We start from the raw sequence: 17,072 nt of genomic DNA, 5'->3' as shown, positions 1-17,072 counted from the left end.
CTCTACTACACTGCTCCTTCGAGCTTTCATGTTTAAAGTTATGACGAAAACAGACAGTTCCTGTTCTTTCCTTTGTCAGTGTGAAAGGCATACCACCCTATTATAAGTTCAAATTGGTTTTAGGTGTTTAGTTTGGGGTTAACAGGTAAAAATGTCACTTCATTCTAAATGTCCTTATTTTGTCAGTCCTTCCTTTATAACCTAGCTAGCCTTACATTAATGACAATCCTCCTGCCCCAGCCTGCCCCAGGAATTTAATATAACAAAACACATACTGAAAAGTAACATACAGGGCTGCTTTCCCAACGGCAGCAGAGCAACAAATCCCACCATGCAGAAAAAAGTCGCACTCAGTCTACAAATCAAATTTTTTATTTACTGTACATTTTTTCTTTACAGAACATTTACAAAAAAAAAAAAAAGTATTCTTTATTCATTCTGCGAAGTATTTCCATCTTATCAGTAACAAAACTCAAAGTTACTTTTCTTCTGAATTTTCCTCTTAGAAAAGAAATAATTCTCATGTTGCTAAGCTGGGTTTAATCATTGCCAAGCTGAACTTTGTCAGTTACCAGCAAATAACTAACACTAATCAGAACGGTTACTGGAGCTCAAAGTGGAACTGTGACTCATCAGTCACTATATACTTCCAGCTGACAAAATCAAGTCTGATATACAACAGCTGTCACCCACTTGACTACAGTTGGTCAAGGCTTTTTCACTTACCCATTTCTGAACTTACAGAATGTAAGACAATGCCGTCTCAAGAATTCAATGGCTTACTTTTTCTCTTAATAAAATGATCTAAAATACATTGGTGCCTAATTCAAACAATAGTTAGCCCTGAGATAATGGCCATTACTTGAAATCCTGATGGCAACAATAACTGTGTTACAAGCTGAGAGGTTATGTCCTTTAAACAAAAGCCCACACATTCTGAACATAAGCATGCTTTGATTTATTACAAACACCAATTCTTAATTCTGAGGACACAAGATACAAAGTAAAACATTAGTTGCTTTTGCTGTAGTAATCATCCAGTTTATTAATTCTTCTGTATTAGACCTAGATGTCCTGAAAGGTTGAGACCTACACAAATTCAGAACTAGTGCTAACCAACGTGTAAAGCTGGAAGTGTGTAAAGCTGCAAGTGGGAAGCTTTTCACAATACTACATTCAAGGTGCACAACAGCCCCCAGTGATCACTCGGAAATCTACCACAGTCCAGTTTTTCCAACCCAACAAGGTCTAAACTTTGAGGAATAAGGTGCCCCTCTTCTGCTCTGAAAAATATTCGATCAAAACGATGCTTATAAGCAGCAGGAATCCTGAGATTGTTATTTGCTTTCGTATCCCATGTATACTGGCAATGTTTAGGTTTGCCTAAAAATTCCCAGGCATCAAAAACATTGTCAGGTAAACCACCACATTTGATAACCTGGCAAGAGAAAGAATATTATGAAAGGTTTATATATTTACTCCCTGCCCCCAATTTAAAAGATATCTGATATTATCACTTGTAAGTACAACTTTTGTTGTTGTTTTTCAAGACAGGGTTTCTGTGTAATCCTGGCTGTGCTGAATTCACTCTGTGTAACCCAGAGATCTGCCTGTCTCTGCCTCCCAATGCTGGGATTAAGGCATGGCCACCACACCCAGCAATAAAGTATTTTAAAAAGTTGCTTTCAACTCAGAAGAGAATTAGGTCTTATTATACATAGGGATGCTACAAATACCCTCAACTTTTTAAATTAGAATTCTTATAATTATTATCTTATTTTAATACTTGCTTATCTAACATATAACAGGGTTTCTCCTAATAGCTTTTGTGCATATTTTAAACAAAAGCTACAACAGTGTTTTCTAACTTGTATATCAAGTCCATGAGACCTTGGATAAAATGAATCCAAATTAATTTCCATAGCAATACTCTCCCCACAAACATTGAATCAATTCTGTTACTTACTTCTTGATCTCTTAAATTTGTATCTCCTGCAAATATAACAGTAGTTGAATCTGGAGCCTCTTGCATTTTTCGCATAACAGTTTTTAACTGACTTATTCTTTCCGAAGAATGCTGTCTGGTGCTCTCCAAATGGGATGTCATAAGGCAAAATTCATTTCCACCCAAATTCACCTAAAACAGAATAATTACAATTGAACTGGCCACTGACCACTAATGCTGATAACAGGCTCCAACGCAGATTAACTAACTGGAATGTATTTACTGAACTGAAACCAGTCAGTAGTATTCCTAAATGAAGAGCAGAAGGTGCAACCCCACCCATAATAACTATTTAGAACAAGAACTATCCACAGAATACCTCATCTGTGCCCCTTCTCCAGTAGTTCCAGGCCATCAATGGCTCACAGCTCTCTAGGATCCAAGTCCAAGGTAAACAGATGGCTATACAAGGTCCCAAACGAGTAAAAGGACAGCTACTTCCCCATTTCATGAAGCCATGAGTTATTTGCAAACTCAGATAACTCTATTTATTGCTCAAACAATATCCTATCCAGGCACAGATACACAGAAATAATCACTTAACTGAATGAAGTCATTTATCATTTGCAATGAAGATACTGGTATATGGAATGTGTTGCAATGCCTACAGAATCATTTTAATTTGTTCAAACCTATAATCTGGATCCTGCCTACTTCTTAACCTCTTGTCAACACTCCACACTACCTCTCCACATTCAGGATGGTGGTTAACACTGTCAAACTTTATAGAATCTACAATCACCTAGAAGGCAAATTTCTGGAAATGTCTAAGGGAAATTTCAGGTTAGCTTACTTAAGGTGGAAGACCCACCTTAAAATGTTAATGGGCACCAGTGGAAGATGAGGTCCCGTGAACATAAGCTCATCCACACCTACAGGTTTACCCTTGCTACAACTTGCAAAGGTTTGTCATGGGTGTTTCCATTTCCAAGGGGTGTATTCCTGTGCTGATAAAAGGAGGCAGGAGAAAGCAAGCTGAACGCCACATTCCTCTAATTCCTGAGTTGGAGGGCAGCCTGGTCTACAGAAGCCCTACAGGATCACACCTCCGCTGCTATGCCTTCCCTCAACTGGGAGCTAAGTACTAGAGTGTTCCTTAGAGCTATCTATGTGCTGTGTTATTTTTCTCTCTGATATAACAAATGACTTGACAAATGTTCTCCTTAGCCAGCTGTTGTCACAGTCTTAAGAAAACATCTAACCGATTAAGAATTCAACTTTGCATTTTTATTTTGCATTTTTGCATATTTATTTTACAATTTAAAGTTTGCATCTAAAATTATGAGACCCAAGTTTTCTGAAACTATTTAAAGTATGTATGTAAAGGGCCAGTGAGATGGCTCAGTGGGTAAACAATCTGCTTCATAAGCCTGATGATCTGAAATCAATACACAGAACCACAATGGGAAATGAAACCCGACTCCCAGAAGCTGTCCTAAGCGCCAGACCCCACAGACACACACAAATAGGGCTTAAAACATTGTCCCAGTGACGTGGCTCAGCAGGTAAGAGCCTCTGCCAAGTAAACCTGAGTTTGATCCCTAGAAGCTATGGTGGAAGGAGTGAGCTGAGTCATAAAAGCCCTGACTGACTGATACAGACAGACAGACAGACACAAACACACAAAGATGTCTTTATAAATTTATCTGTAAAGGCACCAAACAAACAAACAAAAAAACACCCCAAACTTAAACTTACATTTACGCATAGAAGGTTTCTCATCATTTTGGTATTTGGAAAAGGAATAATCTCTTGACTTTTAAATTTCGCTCTTCCTTTCTTCAATAGTATAGCTGTGAAATACCCTTCTTCATTACCTTCAAACATTTGTGGAAAAGTTTAGGGAAGAAAGTCAATTGACAAAATTGATGGACTGGGTGTTAACTGTATCTTCTACTTCATAAATTACATAATTGTAATAGTTGTGCTTTATTTAAATCTGAGAGAAAAGAGCCTTTCAATTGAACAGAAAGGGGGAAATGTTGTAGATTGCCCTGGTACTGTTTGTATTTTGATATTAATTCCACTTTCTCAAGAAGGGCTGCCGCAACCAGGAATGGATCACATACTCAGGTAAGTTCATGTGAACCTCTCCCCATTTTAACTAGTCAAATAAAGGAGCCCATGGCTGGCCAGTGGAAGCGAAAAGTGGGGCTGGAGGTTTTAGAGAGGGAGAAGAGATGAAGGGGGAGACAAGGAGATGGAGAGAGCAAGACGGAGGAAGAGGAGGTGGAAGGAAGATGGAGCAAAACCACATGGCCTGGAGGAGCTGCAAGTAGCAAGGGATCTCAAAGCTGAGGCCTAGTGCAGTGCTAGGCGCGCAGCTTATAAATATTTTAACTGAATTGTGTGTTCTCTGCACGGGCTTATTGGGGCTGGCTATTTACCACAACAGAGTATCTTCACTTTACCACTCTAAGCTCCCTTACTATAACAAGGAGCAAATCATTTAAATGGGATCAAATCTTAAGCCTCTACTTTGAAGTAGGTCAACCAAGAGTGCTATGTTTCTGTCCCTTATCAGAGTTTAACAAGAGATACAAATGACGTTTAAATAAGAACAAATGGTTGATAAGGGCATGCCTCGATATTCAATTTCAGCAAATATACAAATCTAAAATTTTAGAACTTTGTTTTCCTAAAAAGAAATACCCGTTTCAATTATTTTTCCATTTATTAACATTAAGCTGTAAAATAGCCTATAAATCTTTTAAGTATCTGCTGCTGTCTTGCTTAGTTTCCTCAAACCCATTTGTGCCCTTTATAATAGCCTCTCTCTCTCTCTCTCTCTTTTTTTTCCCTTCATTGATCTATTTTTCAAAGAAAAAGGTAGTTTAGGTAGCAAGAAGAGTCTTACCTGTAATAATTTTGTAACTGGTTGCTTTCTTCTTTAGGTAGGCACAGTATGGGGGAATAACTTCCTGTAGAAATACCACATCTGGACTGTACCTAATTAAAAAGAGCAATTTACCAAGAGCAGCAAATCATTCATTTTCAGCTACATAGAGAAAATTCCACAATACATACACATAAAACAACTGTTACCTGGACCCCTAGTGCTCAATGCTTACACTGACCTTTATCTATAGATTATTTACTACACAGTGCCATAATGAACAATAGGCTGGGTGTGTAGGTCAGTGACAACACTTGCCTAACAAGGATGAATTCAATCCCAGCAGCCCCCTACACATCACCCACACACAATATACCAGTGGAATTAAAACAGAAAACACTATATATACTACACTGAGCGTTTGTAATCTTTAGATCTACACCGAGAGATGAATTCAGTGCTATCTCCTCAGGTTCTCTTAAAAAGCTGTCCATTGACAACAGCTCTAGAGAACCGTCAGTGCTTTACCTAGTCACAAAGCTCTCCTGAGGCCAGAAACACAACTTTTAGGAAAATTTCACTTCATAACAATACTTATAAACACAACTATGTATGTAAAGCTTACAATTCTAGACAGAATCTCACATAAACTGGTGTTCCAATTCATCGAGACCCTCCCAGATCAAAACACCTCAACTCTTAAATATTTACTCAAAAGCTGACCTTAAAGTCAAGTACTTTTCAAGTGGCATACTTGTAATCTCAACACTGGGAGGCCTTAAAGTTGTACTTTTCAAGTACAACTGTTGCTCTGTAGAACCATTAAAACCCTTATCAAAGCCCCTACCATGGAAAGGAGAATGCTTACAAAGCTAGGCAGGAACACACCCCTTGAGCCCTCTCGAGCAGATTGCATCCATCTAATCCATCAATATTCCAGGTAATGAAAGAAATAGTGCTGCTATCTTCTAGAGGAGTTCCAGATGGACTGGTTTCTAAAATGGTTGTATCATTTGCATCCTCGTTGGTTAGATCAACACTGATAAGAGCAAAATAAAGGTTTTAAAAAAAAAAAACAAATTATGAATTGCTGTAGTTGGGGGTTATGGAGGCAAGAACCCCCACATTTAACACTGGAAGCTGTGGCATACTTGTAATCTCAACACTGGGAGGCCGAGACCAGCAGATACTTGAGGCCTGTTTTACCCTAAATGGTGAGTGCATGGTCCCAATGAGAGACTGTCTGAAAACTCAAGGAGAACCACTCCTGGAGAATCCAGATCTGACCTCTGGCTTCCAAATGTAGAGACTGTTTGAATTTTGTTGTACATGTTTGTCCTCAATTTGAAGATATAAACAAATCACTCCTAATCAGAAAATCCACCTTCTAAATTGCCTATGAAACTCAAAATAATTTTTGGTCCCAACACTTCAGATAATGGATACTTATCCTATAAATATTTGTCTTTGAAGAATCCTAAGACTCTATAGAAAAGTTGGGCTGGAGAGAGCTTGGTGCGTCAAGGTGCTGCTACCAAGCCTGATGGCCTGTGTTCTAGCTCCAGAAGCCACATTATAAAGAGAGCTGCACACTGTCCTGTCCACATGCTGGCATGTGAGGGAACACTTTTCTCCTAGAGTTGCTCCTTGTTTCACAATGCGATCCTCCTGTACAATAACCATACAACTACTGCATGACCACAAATAATGGCTTTCTTTGACGTATTCAGCTTCAGGCATTTTGTTAACTTTTGAGTCTTACAATTACTGACTTTCAAAACAGAAAAGCAGTAAAAATAGAATCCCTAACCAATTATATACCTGAAATGTCCAAATACTAATATTTTATTATTTAATTAACAATTATTTACATTAGTCTATTTCCAAACCACTTACTTCTATCCTCCTCCAAAGGTTTGCATACATACATACCATACAACCTGAACCATTAGCTCCATTACCACACACACACACACACACACACACACACACACATATATATATATATAGCTTTCTCATGGGGCATTTTTGAAGAGTACAGGCTACTTGTTTTACACAATCCTTCAGTTAATCTTGATGTTTTCTTACAAGTCTAGTTATGAACTTTGGGGCAGGAATGACAGCATTACCAATGCATAGTTAAGGTGTTAACCAAATATCCCCACTGAAAAGTACTGATTTTTCCCATTCTACTCAGTATTTTGTGGGGTTTAACTATGGAACCATCTTGTTTATGACTCAACTTTCATCCTGGTTTTACTGCCCGTACTTATCGGCAACATTTCTTTAATAGTTCTCAAACCAGACGGAGTTGTTCTCTAACCTACACACAAGTAACTGGAGGAGGTGGGGAGTGGGTACTGGATAGTCACCTATCCTTATTTATTTATAACCTCTGGAGTGTGGAGACCCAACATTTTCTAAACAACTTCCCAAGTAATTTTCAGCACAACTGTTTTATGATGACTGCCCGTCTCTTCTGATTGACACAGACAACTCCCGTGTAAGAGACTCTGAAAAGAACAGTGGAAAGGCCCCAGTACGGCGCCTTAGTTTTATTCTGCCAACTGTAGAACAACAATAATGAAAATCAGAGGCAATGAAAATCTCTACCTCCATTTTTTTTCTAATCTCCAGTTTACATGTCACCAATATTTCAGGTCAGTAAGTGTATTTCAGTAGCCAGGGTTTCACAAACCTTTAATCCCAGTACTGGGGAAGTGGAAGGCAGAAGTCAAGCCTTGACCACACAGGAGTTCCAAGTCAGCCTGGGCACATGGCTCAAATAATAAGTTACATTTCGGGTGGGGAGTGCTGGAATCAGAGGTAATGCTAGCAAAAGGGAGGCTGGAACAGAGCTGGAGGTCAGGATTATTGCAAGCCTCTGTCTCGAAAAAGAACAAATAACAGTAACATTAAACAATAATTTCGTCCCAGTGTGGTGGTGGACACTTTAAATCAAGCCCTTTCGATTCTGGGGCATGTAGATCTGTTCTTGAGGCCAACCTGGTCTACACACCAAGCTCAGGCCAGCCAGGAATAAAGGGTGAGACTCTGCCTCAAAATACATAAAATGTATTTCAGGTTTTTAATAAATAAATAAATAAAATCACGTTGGAAGCCGGTCCTAGTATGTGCCAGCACTGAGGGGGCAGAAGCAAGCTGATCTGAGTTCGAGGCCAACTTGGTTCAAATAGCGAGCTCCAGGACAGCCAAGCACTACACCGTGAGACTCGTCCCAAAACAACAAAGACAAGTCCCGCAGGGAAGTGACCGTGCATCCTCGGAAGCATTCTCTGGGATTCTCAGCCCTGGGGCGCCGACTGCCCTTTTCCAGGTCCCCGGCCTTGGTCGCCCAAACCCAGCAGGCGGTCCCTCCCCGCCCTCGGCGAGCAGCCCACGACCCCCGTCGCTTACTAGGCCTCGGACTTGAAGGGCGTGGGAGTCTGGCGCGGCCACCCTTGGTCGTTCTCTGGCAGCTCGAAGTAGGCGCTCAGGGCTTTCTGAAAAGCAAAGGCACAACAAGGCTGCAGGGCGCGTCCCGCCTCCTCGAGGGAGAGCGGCAGAAGCGAGAGACGCGAACTGACCTGCGTCTGCAAGTCGTCCTCCGACAGGACGCTGGGGGCCATCGTGGTGTCGCATCCCCCCGCCAACGCAAAACCCAGGCACTGAAGCCGCCGCCTCTTCACCCGGTCCTCCTCCGTCTCTGCTGCTGCGGGCGCCACCGCTGCCCGCCCCGCTGACCCTGCGGACTCCGCCGCATCGGAACTGCTGCCGGACGCCATCGCCGCAGGGTCCCCTCAAAACACCCGCTCTTCCCACCGCATCCTGCGCGACTGATCGCGAGCGCCGGAACCTGCGAAGGCGCGCAGCGTGGGAGCGCCTGCGCGTCAACCTTCCTGCGAGAAGACCGCCCTCTCTCGTCCCGGGCCGCGGCCAGCGGGATGCAGAAGGGGAAGGGGAGAGGGAGGGGCAGGGGGAGGCGGCCTGAAGGCTGCGCGTGCGCGCTGGAGCGCTAGCGAGTGAAGGTAACCTGTGATCATCAAGGACCAGGGCGACCCGGACGCGCGATCCTTTCTCCCGAGCACGACGCGAAACCGGCCGGGCTTGCAGACTTGACCTTCCACGCCCTTGTCCTCTCACGAACGTCTCTTCGCAGAGCCCAGACTCTCGCTTAGCGTCCACGATGAGCAGCATGACCCAGAATCTACGGGAATTAATGAAGGTTATGTTCAAAGTTCCCGGTTTTGATAGAGTTTTGGAAAAGGTATATTGTAGGCGAAGTCTCTGGTGAAGGGGACGAACCTAGTAAAAACACCTTAGTGGCCTCCCAAACGCAGGGGAAGTGCGTGGAGTCTCATCGAAACGTAAATAAGCATGTTTGGGTTTGTTTGTTTGTTTTTTAAACCAGCAAACTGTTGGAGTGTGCGGAGAAAACAAGTCAGCGTACCATTTAAGGGACGCTGGAGTCTGCAGGGCTAGTATATAGGAATTGTTTCTTGTGAGGTATAAGAGCCAAGTAGGTTTGTGGTACAGGAGTGAATGAGAGAACAACCTGTACCTGTGTTGTGTTTCTTGCTTCTGAGACTTAGGTCTTTGTAGCTAGGTTTATGTAACTATGTAACGATTGTTGGCTGAGAACTCTTGTAGCCCAGGCTGTCCTGGAATGCTACAGAGTTAACCAGGACCAGTGCCTGCACCCTGCCATTCCACATGGACCAACATAGACTACTATTTTCTAGACTTTATAGAAAGCCATTGTGTTCTATAGGAAGCAGTCCTTAATAAGCATCAATAGCAGAAGTCCAGTGAGTGGTATCGTGGTATTGTCAGAATAGAAAGATGCTTAACCTGATAACTTGCAGACTTTTTTTATAAATGTTTTAATGCACTCATGTCTGTTTTTCTGATTAAGAAAAAGGACTTGGAAATTTAAAAAGAATTTGGGCATGAAATGTAAATATTGGTCAACTATAGGCATTTGAAATCTTTCTCCTGAACACGCCCCCCCCTCTTAGATTTTTTTTTTAACTATGTTCATAAAGTATCAAAAAATAGGAAATAACCCTTAGGTAAATATATTTAATGTTTTCCAATAGGAAATATTTAAAAACTAAGGACAGCATTTGACAGTGACTTTTGGAAAGGTAATATTACCTAAAAAGAATTTTAATGATTTAAGAGGAAATTTCAATTCTTTAAAACAACCAAAAACATCTTTGTGAGGACTGGGATGTAGTTAGTCCAAGCTTGCAGGTGGGAGCCCGTCGTTGACAGGGTCGCAGGTGGGAGCCATTGACAGGGTTCCATAGCCACTTCTCCCTAAGCTTTCCTCATCCTTGTGGGTATTAAAATAGTTTGTAATGTATTTATTTGGTGGGGATTTTTTTTCTATTTAAACGGGGTCTCTCTATGCAACCCTAGCTGTTCCAGAACTTCATATGTAGACCAGGTCAGCCTGGATCACACAGAGATTCACCAGCCTCTGCCACTTGAGGACTGGGATGAATGGTATGTGCAACCACGTCTGGCTGTTTTGTGTGAGAGCATTTTGACGTTGGTTTGACTGCCTTTGAGTAACTAGTTAAAATTCTCATACCTACGTCCAGCTTGGTGGTACCTGCCTGTAATTCCAGCATAAGGGGGGCTGATGCAGGCCAGTTTATAAGCTAGTTACATTAACAGATCCTTCAAAAGAAAAAAAAAAGCTGATTTTTTTTAAACACTTTTTTTTTTGTTTGTTTTTTGTTTTTTGATTTTTTCGAGACAGGGTTTCTCTGTATAACCCTGGCTGTCCTGGAGCTCACTTTGTAGACCGGGCTGGCCTCGAACTCAGAAATCCGCCTGCCTCTGCCTCCCAAGTGCTGGGATTAAAGGCGTGTGCCACCATGCCCGGCCTTTTAAAAACACTTAATCATTGAAAATTAGCATAAATCTGACATTTCTAGTATGACTAGCCACACTGCACAAGTTCAGTATTTATAGGTAGCAGCTAGTGGCTGTTAAGTTACACGGGTTGATAATATAATAATAGACATTGTGTGATTGATAACTTACAACAGATAAGGGGTTGTTTTATTTGGGATGAGAAGCTAAGACTAAAGTATATATTTTTGTATAGTGGCTTGTGTTTGTGTATGTGTGGGTTTCTGGTTTCCTTTGGTTTTGTTTTGTTTTTTGTTTTGTTTTGTTTTGTTTGAGACAGGATCCTGGCTGGACTGGAACTTGTATTGACCTGTCTCCCGAGTGTAGGTATTACTCATGTGGTGTGTTCTGTCACCAATGATTCATAAAAGATTGCTATACTTGCTAATTCTGCAAGGACCTCAACATCCTGGCCGAGTCTCAATTTCATAAGACAAAGCGAAACACCTAACTCTTCTCTTTCCAATTCTTTGTCCTCGTGTGGCTCGGCTGGTAGAATGCTTGCTTGGCATGCACAAACCCCAGGGTTACATCTCTAGCATCACAGAAAAGCAGATGTGACAGTACACACCTGTAATACCAGCAACATTCAGGGAAGTAGAGACAGAAAGGTCAGAAGTTCAAAATCGTCCTCAACTTCATACCTAGTTCAAGGCCAACCTGAATTATTTAAGAGACCTTGTCTCCAAAAGAGAAATATATAAAAGAAATTATGTCTACATGATACATGTTTTCCTGTCATGTGACTTCCCCTGGGGAGAAATGAACGAACATCTGTTAACCCCAGGTAGGATAGCAACAATAGGCCTGCTAACATAGTGACCTAGCGAGTGTTTTAGGTACAGATCACTCAGAGGCAGCTGCATCACCGAAAAGCCCACCCCTCCTCCACAAGTGGGAACTCAGTATTGCTGCATCTCTGAAGCGCCCTACTTGCAGAGGCAGGCCAGCTAGCAGGAAACTGTCTTCCCTCCATTCTTGCAAGTTTTGTTTGCTTCCAAAAGGGAACCTTTCAAACTGTCCTAATTGTCTAATTATTGGGCAGCTTTGGAAATCCAGTCACAAGGGCACACAGTTTGCATCTCATGTTAGTAGAACTCAAACATACTACCACATCTTGCTTGGTGAGTGAACCTGAGCTTCACAATGCATTAAAACCAGAGCCTGCAAAAGAGCTTCCAGCCAGCGGCAGGACAGAACTCCTAGGCCTTTTTAGAAAGATTATTCCATTTTGTAGGTAGACTATACTTTATTCAACTACCCTCTTTTTTTAAAGATTTATTTGTTTATTATATGTAAGTACATACTTACTATATGTACTTTATTTATTTATTTATTTATTTATTTATTTATTTATTTATTATATGTAAGTACACTGTAGCTGTCTTCAGACACTCCAGAAGAGGGAGTCAGATCTTGTTAAGGATGGTTGTGAGCCACCATGTGGTTGCTGGGATTTGAACTCTGCACCTTTGGAAGAGCAGTCGGGTGCTCTTACCCGCTGAGCTATCTCACCAGCCCTCAACTACCCTCTTTATAGGAACATTTGAATATGAAGAATACTGGAATACACTTAAGTGCTTATAACTTTCGAGGTTCTGCAAGGAAGGCAGGAGACCTCATAAGGGCCAGCAGTGCCTTCCTAGGTTCCTGCCAGAGGCTTGGGTACCTTCACCAGCCTTCTCGATGCCTCCTTTGGAGTCCTTTCCAGAGACACATTTACAGTAGTTCATAGATTCTAGTTGGCCTTTTCAATTCTAGAATCAAGCACTACTTATATAAAGCAGCACGTTTTCTGAAAATTTTTTTTTTGTACATTGATTATTCTTTGAGAACTTCAAATGGAATGTATTTTGATGGACTCACTCCATAGTCCTCCCCTAACTCCTCCCAGATCTGCTCCCTGCTGCCTCCCAGTGTGATGTCCTCCTTTTGTTTTTTTGTTTGTTTGTTTGTTTTTCTGTGTAACAGTCCCCAGTATCCTGGAACTCACTTTGTAGATCAGGCTGACCACAAACTCACAAAGATCTGACTGCCCCTGACTCCTGAATGTTAGGATTAAAGGCTTGGGCTACCCAGCCTGGCTGCCTTTTTGATCTTCTTTTGAAACTTTAGTCTTGGCTGCACTGGCACTCCCTGAGTAGATCAGGCTGTAGTCTGACTTTGAACTCAGAGATCCTTCTGTCTCTGGCTCTCAAGTGCTGAAATTAAAGACATGCAGCACCATACCCTGCTTTTATTTTTATTTATTCATTTTTTTAAATAACCCATTAAGTCCAGTTTGTGCTGTCCCCAGAGTGTGGGGCTCTCTGCTGGAGTGTAACTGGAGGGTACCCTCCCTCAGGAGTGGTTACCTCTTCAGCTGGGGTGGAGACTCATGAGCCACTTTCCTCCAGGCTGCAATGCTGACCAACTTGATTCTGTGAAACCTTTATTCTGGTACCCACCGCTGCTGAGTTCATGAAGACACTGAATCTGTTTTGTGGGGAATTTTTTTAAAGATTTATTTATTGTTATATGTAAGTAATGTAAGTACACTGTAGCTGTCCTCAGACACAAGAAGAGGGCGTCAGATCTCATTATAGATGGTTGTGAGCCACCATGTGGTTGCTGGGGTTTGAACTCAGGACCTTTGGAAGAGCAGTCAGTGCTCTTAACCACTGAGCCATCTCACCAGCCCTAGAGACTATTTTTTAATCACAGATATAATGGAATAGGAGATGGAGATGTTCCAGCATTTGTGAGTAGAGACTAGAGGTGGTGATCATTAACCTACAGTGCCCCCATCACGAAGAATTACCCAGTCCACCAGGCAGCAGGACTCAGGTGGAGGATCTTGGTTTAAGCTGTTCTGTTAATTACATACTTTGCCTTGAGTCCAAACTGGTTAAATTGCTAACCTGTCTTTTCTAAATATATGCTATGTCCTTATACCTTGGCCTTAGGATTCTTTGTTCACCTTGGGACATCTCATATGTTGGTACATGAGAGAATGTAGCCTTCCCCTGAATCTCTGGTTAATGATTGTGATCTAAGGACTTGGGGCTGTTACACAGTGGTAAAGTGTGCACATGAGACCCTGGGTTCAACTCCACTACCAACAAATAACTGATTCTTTATATTATCTTTCATTAGCTGGGATGGCACCCCTGGACCATCTTAGTATTTTATGAATGAAGGTTGACTCTCTGGTTAAATGTGACACTAGAAAAATTCTAAGACAGACAATGCTTTCTTAAGTTTCCAAAGTTTTTATTTTGCAAGGATTTGTGTGTATCTGTGTATGAATGTGCACTTGTGAGTGCAGGCACCCATGGAGGCCGCAAAAGGTATTGGATCCCCTGGAGTTACAGACAATTGTGAGCCATCTGGCATGGGTACTGGGAACTGAACTCTTAACTTCGGGAAGAACAATACCAATTCTTAACAGCTGAGAGCCATCTCTCCAGCCCTGTGCTTGAAATTTTTGGAGATAGGGTCTCACGAATCCTGGCTTTGAACTTACTTGCTCTGTAGCTGAGGGTGACCTTGAATTCTTGATCAGCCTGCCTCCATCTCCAAATGGCAGGAATTCCTGTGCCTGGCATGTTTGAAGTCAGTGAATCAAGCATTGTGTGATCTCTGGGAAGGTAAACGAAGAAAGAGAACCGTGCTTGTCACTCAAACAGGGCTCTTTGTAATAGCATTTGAGGTTAGGGAGAAGGGGGTCACAAATGGTGTAACAGCGTGAGTCCTTTATATTTAACCCATATGAGTATATAAGGTGCTGGCTGGTAAGAGGTGGCACACTGAAGGCCACATAGAAAGAAACAGAAGATTGTGTGTGTGCAAACATAGGAAAGTTTTGTTTTTGTTTTATTTTGAGACATGGGTCTTACTGTAACATGGGTAACCCAGGCTGGCTGTGAACTCACAATTCCACCTGCCTCTGCCTCCTGAGATTAATGGTATCCACAGTACAGCCCAGCTGAAATGATGTTTTTAACAAACTGAGGAGTCCGGTGTGTCAGAGGTGGCCTAGTTCATGCCAACTTACTGAAGTCATTCAACTCCTGGCATCATGGGAATGGAACAGACTTGGCTTCAAGGCGAGGCAGGAGGTTTGTTACAAGCCCAACCAGCCCAGCCTGGGCTCTATAGTGAAAACCTGTCTAAATAAATACATAAACAAGCAAACGCACGAGACACTGAGTTAAAGTGAGTGAAGTTCTCTAGTGGAAAATCTGTCACTTGCTTTCCTTTTGTCACTTTAGCCAAAGCAACATTCCAGACTCAAAGAGAACTTGTTTGTTTCTCAAGACACTTTGTCTATGTAGCCCTGGCTTTCATGGAACTCACTGGGTAGACCAGGCTAGCCTGGAAGTCACAGAGATCCTGTCTGCCTGCCTCTGCTTCCCAAGTGCTGGAATTAAAGAGGAAAGGAAACTTCCAAGTCTAAGAACTAAAGTTTAAAGAGCTGGTGTGATTTAGAAGGATAAAGATGACCTGCAGTCGTCCTGTGTCCACAGGCACTCTGGCACACGCATACAAGCAAATGAGGAAATGCACCTTTTAAAGAACAAACCTCCAGGACCTTTTGGTGTCCACATCGCTCTCATGTTTCTGGTCCTGGCTGGCCTTTTCCTGTCTTCACTAACTGGCCTTTAGAAGAATTTAGAAGAATATCGTTTTCCTGTAAGCCTTTCCTAATCCCTGTGTTCATAAGAACACAGCTTTGAAAGTGAGGTACGTACATCAAAACGAGGAAATAAAGGCTTCCTTTATTTTTAAAAGTATCTACTTCAAGAAACCTGTATCAGACTAGTCGGGGTGGCACACACCTATGATCTCAACAATCAGGAGGCTGAGGAAGATGATCTTGACTTGGAAGGCAGCCTGAGCTGCACAGTAACACCTCCTCTAAAAGAAAAAGGGAGCAGGCAGAGAGGCCAACTTCCGTTCATGCTGTCAACAGTCACTTTCCACTGCTACTTTATATGCCTGACTTCAGACTGAGCTCTGCAGAACCAGGCATTACATGTCCCTCACGTGGCTGGGGCTGGTGTCCCATCTGGAAGGTAGACAAGAAGATCAGGAGCTGAAGGTCATCCCAGCACTGATGACGACATGAGACTTAATCTCCAAACAAAAAGGAAACTCATTCTTTTTGCCCCGCCAACCCTTGACGTAGAAACTCGTGTTGGGTGTAACTCACTGATAGAATACTTGGCCAGCATATATACCAGCATAAGACCCTGGCCTACATTCCGAACCTCCCTGCTATGTAGTATTGGTTTGTGAAAACATCCTGTAACACAAACAGGCAACCCTGACATTTTCCTTTTTATTTACGTTGTTGTATAAAACACAGCATTGTTTGAGGTGGCTTATTTCATTTCAGTTTTTTTTCCTTTTCATGGTCTTTGGAGAATAAAGTACATATAGAAGCTCCATAGCCTCTGATTTTAAGTCAGTGATTGGAATTCAGGAATAGGAGAGTGTGCCTATAATCCCAACACAGGATGGAGGCTGGGGTGGGTGGGGAAGGGTTTCTCAGAGAGAGAGTCAGCCTGGACTGTAGGAGACTCTGTCTCAAAAATTGAAATATTGACAATAGGAGGTGTTTGTATATGCTCGACCCAGGGAGTGGCACTATTAGGAAGTGTGGCCTTATTAGAATATGTGTGTCACTGTGAGTGTGGGCTTAAGACTTTCATCCTAATTGCCTGGAAGTCAGTCTTCCACTAGCAGCCTTCAGATGAAGATGTAGCTCTACCTGCACCATGCCTGCCTAGATGGCTGCCATGCTCCCACCTTGATAACGGACTGAACCTCTGAACCTATAAGCCAGCCCCAATTAAATGTTGTCCTTTCTAAGACTTGCCTTGGTCATGGTGTCTGTCCACAGCAGGAAAACCCTAAGACAGGTACACATGAGGGTGACTGGCCTTGAGCAATGTCCCAGTTCTATCACATATGAGGTGACCCTGAAGTGAACTACTGAGTAGATCAGCCAAATGGAAGTGATCCACATAGCATTTGATGATTATATATCATATAGTCAACATTTTCATCAAGCCACATGTGCTACGGAGGCCCCATGAGTTTGATATTAGAGGTGAAAATTTCCTGCAGTCCAGTGAATACATAGTTGAAGAAATAAGAGAAGAAAACTGCAGAAAAAGAACCCCTAAGGAAATTCACAATAAAGCCATTGAAGAGTTTACAGCTCTCAGCAAGCTCCTTAAAAAGAGAAAACGATTTTCTCTGAGGTGGAAAGATGACCATCGTGTGGATACTTCATTCCTCCTTAGAATAAGGAACAAA

The 17,072-nt window shown here is 42.2% G+C and overlaps 2 protein-coding genes across 2 annotated transcripts in view; one reads left to right on the top strand and one right to left on the bottom strand.

Annotated features, from left to right (window-relative positions):
- Positions 1-350: 350 nt before the first annotated feature.
- On the bottom strand, positions 351-8,773 carry Tdp2 (tyrosyl-DNA phosphodiesterase 2). The gene is made up of 7 exons (XM_021215610.2): positions 8,429-8,773; positions 8,259-8,344; positions 5,710-5,880; positions 4,863-4,954; positions 3,704-3,822; positions 1,967-2,137; positions 351-1,438 (listed from the first exon to the last, which is right to left on the bottom strand). Exons 1-7 carry the CDS (start codon positions 8,624-8,626, stop codon positions 1,163-1,165), a joined length of 1,113 nt encoding a protein of 370 aa, XP_021071269.1. The 5' UTR covers positions 8,627-8,773; the 3' UTR covers positions 351-1,162.
- A 63-nt stretch (positions 8,774-8,836) lies between these two features.
- Positions 8,837-17,072, top strand: part of Acot13 (acyl-CoA thioesterase 13) — a 14,893-nt gene continuing 6,657 nt past the window's right edge. The window contains exon 1 of the mRNA XM_021216007.2: positions 8,837-9,108. Within this exon, the coding sequence (XP_021071666.1) occupies positions 9,028-9,108 (81 nt within the window). The 5' untranslated portion in view covers positions 8,837-9,027. The remainder of the gene's footprint in view (positions 9,109-17,072) is intronic.

Source organism: Mus pahari, chromosome 16 (genome assembly GCF_900095145.1).
Source record: "Mus pahari chromosome 16, PAHARI_EIJ_v1.1, whole genome shotgun sequence".
NCBI classification, from domain to species: Eukaryota; Metazoa; Chordata; class Mammalia; order Rodentia; family Muridae; genus Mus; species Mus pahari.
Note: the sequence above shows the minus strand (reverse complement) of the source record. Positions and strands in the feature narration are given on the sequence as shown.

Excerpts from the sequence above, each read along its gene's own strand:
- Tdp2 (XM_021215610.2), bottom strand. The coding sequence starts at position 8,626 with ATGGCGTCCGGCAGCAGTTCCGATGCGGCGGAGTCCGCAGGGTCAGCG. Across the intron at positions 4,955-5,709 it reads GTGTGTTCCTGCCTAGCTTT|GTACAGTCCAGATGTGGTAT; the intron begins GTAAGCATTCTC and ends CTTTTTAATTAG. Across the intron at positions 2,138-3,703 it reads GAAACCTTCTATGCGTAAAT|GTGAATTTGGGTGGAAATGA; the intron begins GTAAGTTTAAGT and ends ATTCTGTTTTAG.